A 1,497-nucleotide genomic window follows, 5' to 3' on the forward strand; every position below is an offset into this window, starting at 1 on the left:
TTGCCTTGTACAAGGCTCGGATGCGCGCTGCGTATACTTCTAAGTCATTTCTCGGTTCTTCATTTCTCTCGAGGGCCTGCCATAGGCGCATATTATCGGTCACAATAATCTTGCTCGCCCTCTTGTCAATGAAGTCGATCGCCGACTTGTATTTGGCTAGCAGCTTGTATGCTCCCTGAATTTCCTTGTACGAAGCCAGGTTCGTCAACGTCTTGGTTAGCGGAATCGATTCCGTCATCACCGTTTGTTCGTTGTACTTTACCACCATCCCTGCTTGTGTATCCGACGCGTCGACGTATATTGAAATCGTATTTCCCTCTGTTGGTCGTATCCGTTCGATCGTCCAACTAGAATCGACTGCGTCTATCAAGTCTTTAACTACGTTCGTTACGTGCTTTGTCTTCTGCAATATTTGTCGAATCTTCGTAAGCGAGTTTCGAACGCCCGTCCTGTGGATCATCTTATAGTAGGACAGTTGATGTGTTGCTCTCGTTATACCATCTACGCACTGTGAACGTAACAGTTTTCGTATTTGCTCTGCCTTGTCCTTGGGTATACCAATGGACTCTTTCGTAAATTCGTAGCCGAGTATTATCAGCTTAGTGTTCATCGACGACTTCTCTCTGTTTATCTTGAAGCCGTATTCGCATAGGTGACGTATCACTCTATGATATCGGTCTGCGCACTCTTTTCTATTCTTCCCCGCGACGATAATGTCATCCTGATAAGATCTTACAGCTGTCTTATCATTGTCGGATAGCTGCCCCAACACTTTCATCATTACTACGGCGAAGTGTTTGGGGGCACACATTGCACCCATTGGCATGCGTATATATCTATACGTCGTGCCGTCCATACCCATGAACGCATAGTAGTTCATTTGGTCGTCCGCAATCGGTATTGCATGAAAAGCTTTCGACAAGTCGATCTTCATGATCTCTTGCTGTCCTGCCGCCCATGCGATAACTGGTCCGATTGTCTGCATGTTCGGGAACTTGCCATTGTCGTTCGTATAAGGGTATAAACACTGGCAATTGTGTGTCACTCTCTTGCCGACAACGTGCGGGTTTAGAATGGCTTTCGCCTCAGATCTATCGATCTTCTCTATCGTACCATCGTACAGTCGATCTCGAATCCATTGTTCGTAGATCGTTGCGCATTCGCCAGTAAAGCGGGGTTTCGTCCAGCGAATCGCCGGCGCCCCATCTGGTCTTCATCGGGGAGAAAATCCCAAACGTTACCGGCGTTTTCAGAACACCTAGCTGGGGATCCAACGATTCGTTGGACTAAGCCGCGCTTTACGGGTGAGAACGCTGCGATTTATGAACAATGGATACGTGACCGACTCGAGGATCACACCATTGAGATGGTCGACAGAGCGATGGTGAAAGCCATTCTAAATCCGCATGTTGTTGGCAGACGAGTCACGCACAACTGCCAATGCCTATACCCGTATACGAACGACGAGGGCAAGTTCCCGAATATGCAAGCGATTGG

General features: G+C 47.9%; 1 protein-coding gene across 1 annotated transcript; it reads right to left on the reverse strand.

The window, feature by feature from the left end:
* Nucleotides 1–103: 103 nt before the first annotated feature.
* Nucleotides 104–985, reverse strand: GNI_205950 (putative reverse transcriptase; the record flags this gene model as incomplete). Its single annotated transcript, XM_011135486.1, has 1 exon — nt 104–985. A coding segment is annotated over one exon (882 nt), but the record flags the coding sequence as incomplete, so codon positions are not given.
* Nucleotides 986–1,497: the final 512 nt, after the last annotated feature.

Source organism: Gregarina niphandrodes (assembly GCF_000223845.1).
Source record: "Gregarina niphandrodes unplaced genomic scaffold scaffold00123, whole genome shotgun sequence".
NCBI lineage: Eukaryota > Apicomplexa > Conoidasida > Eugregarinorida > Gregarinidae > Gregarina > Gregarina niphandrodes.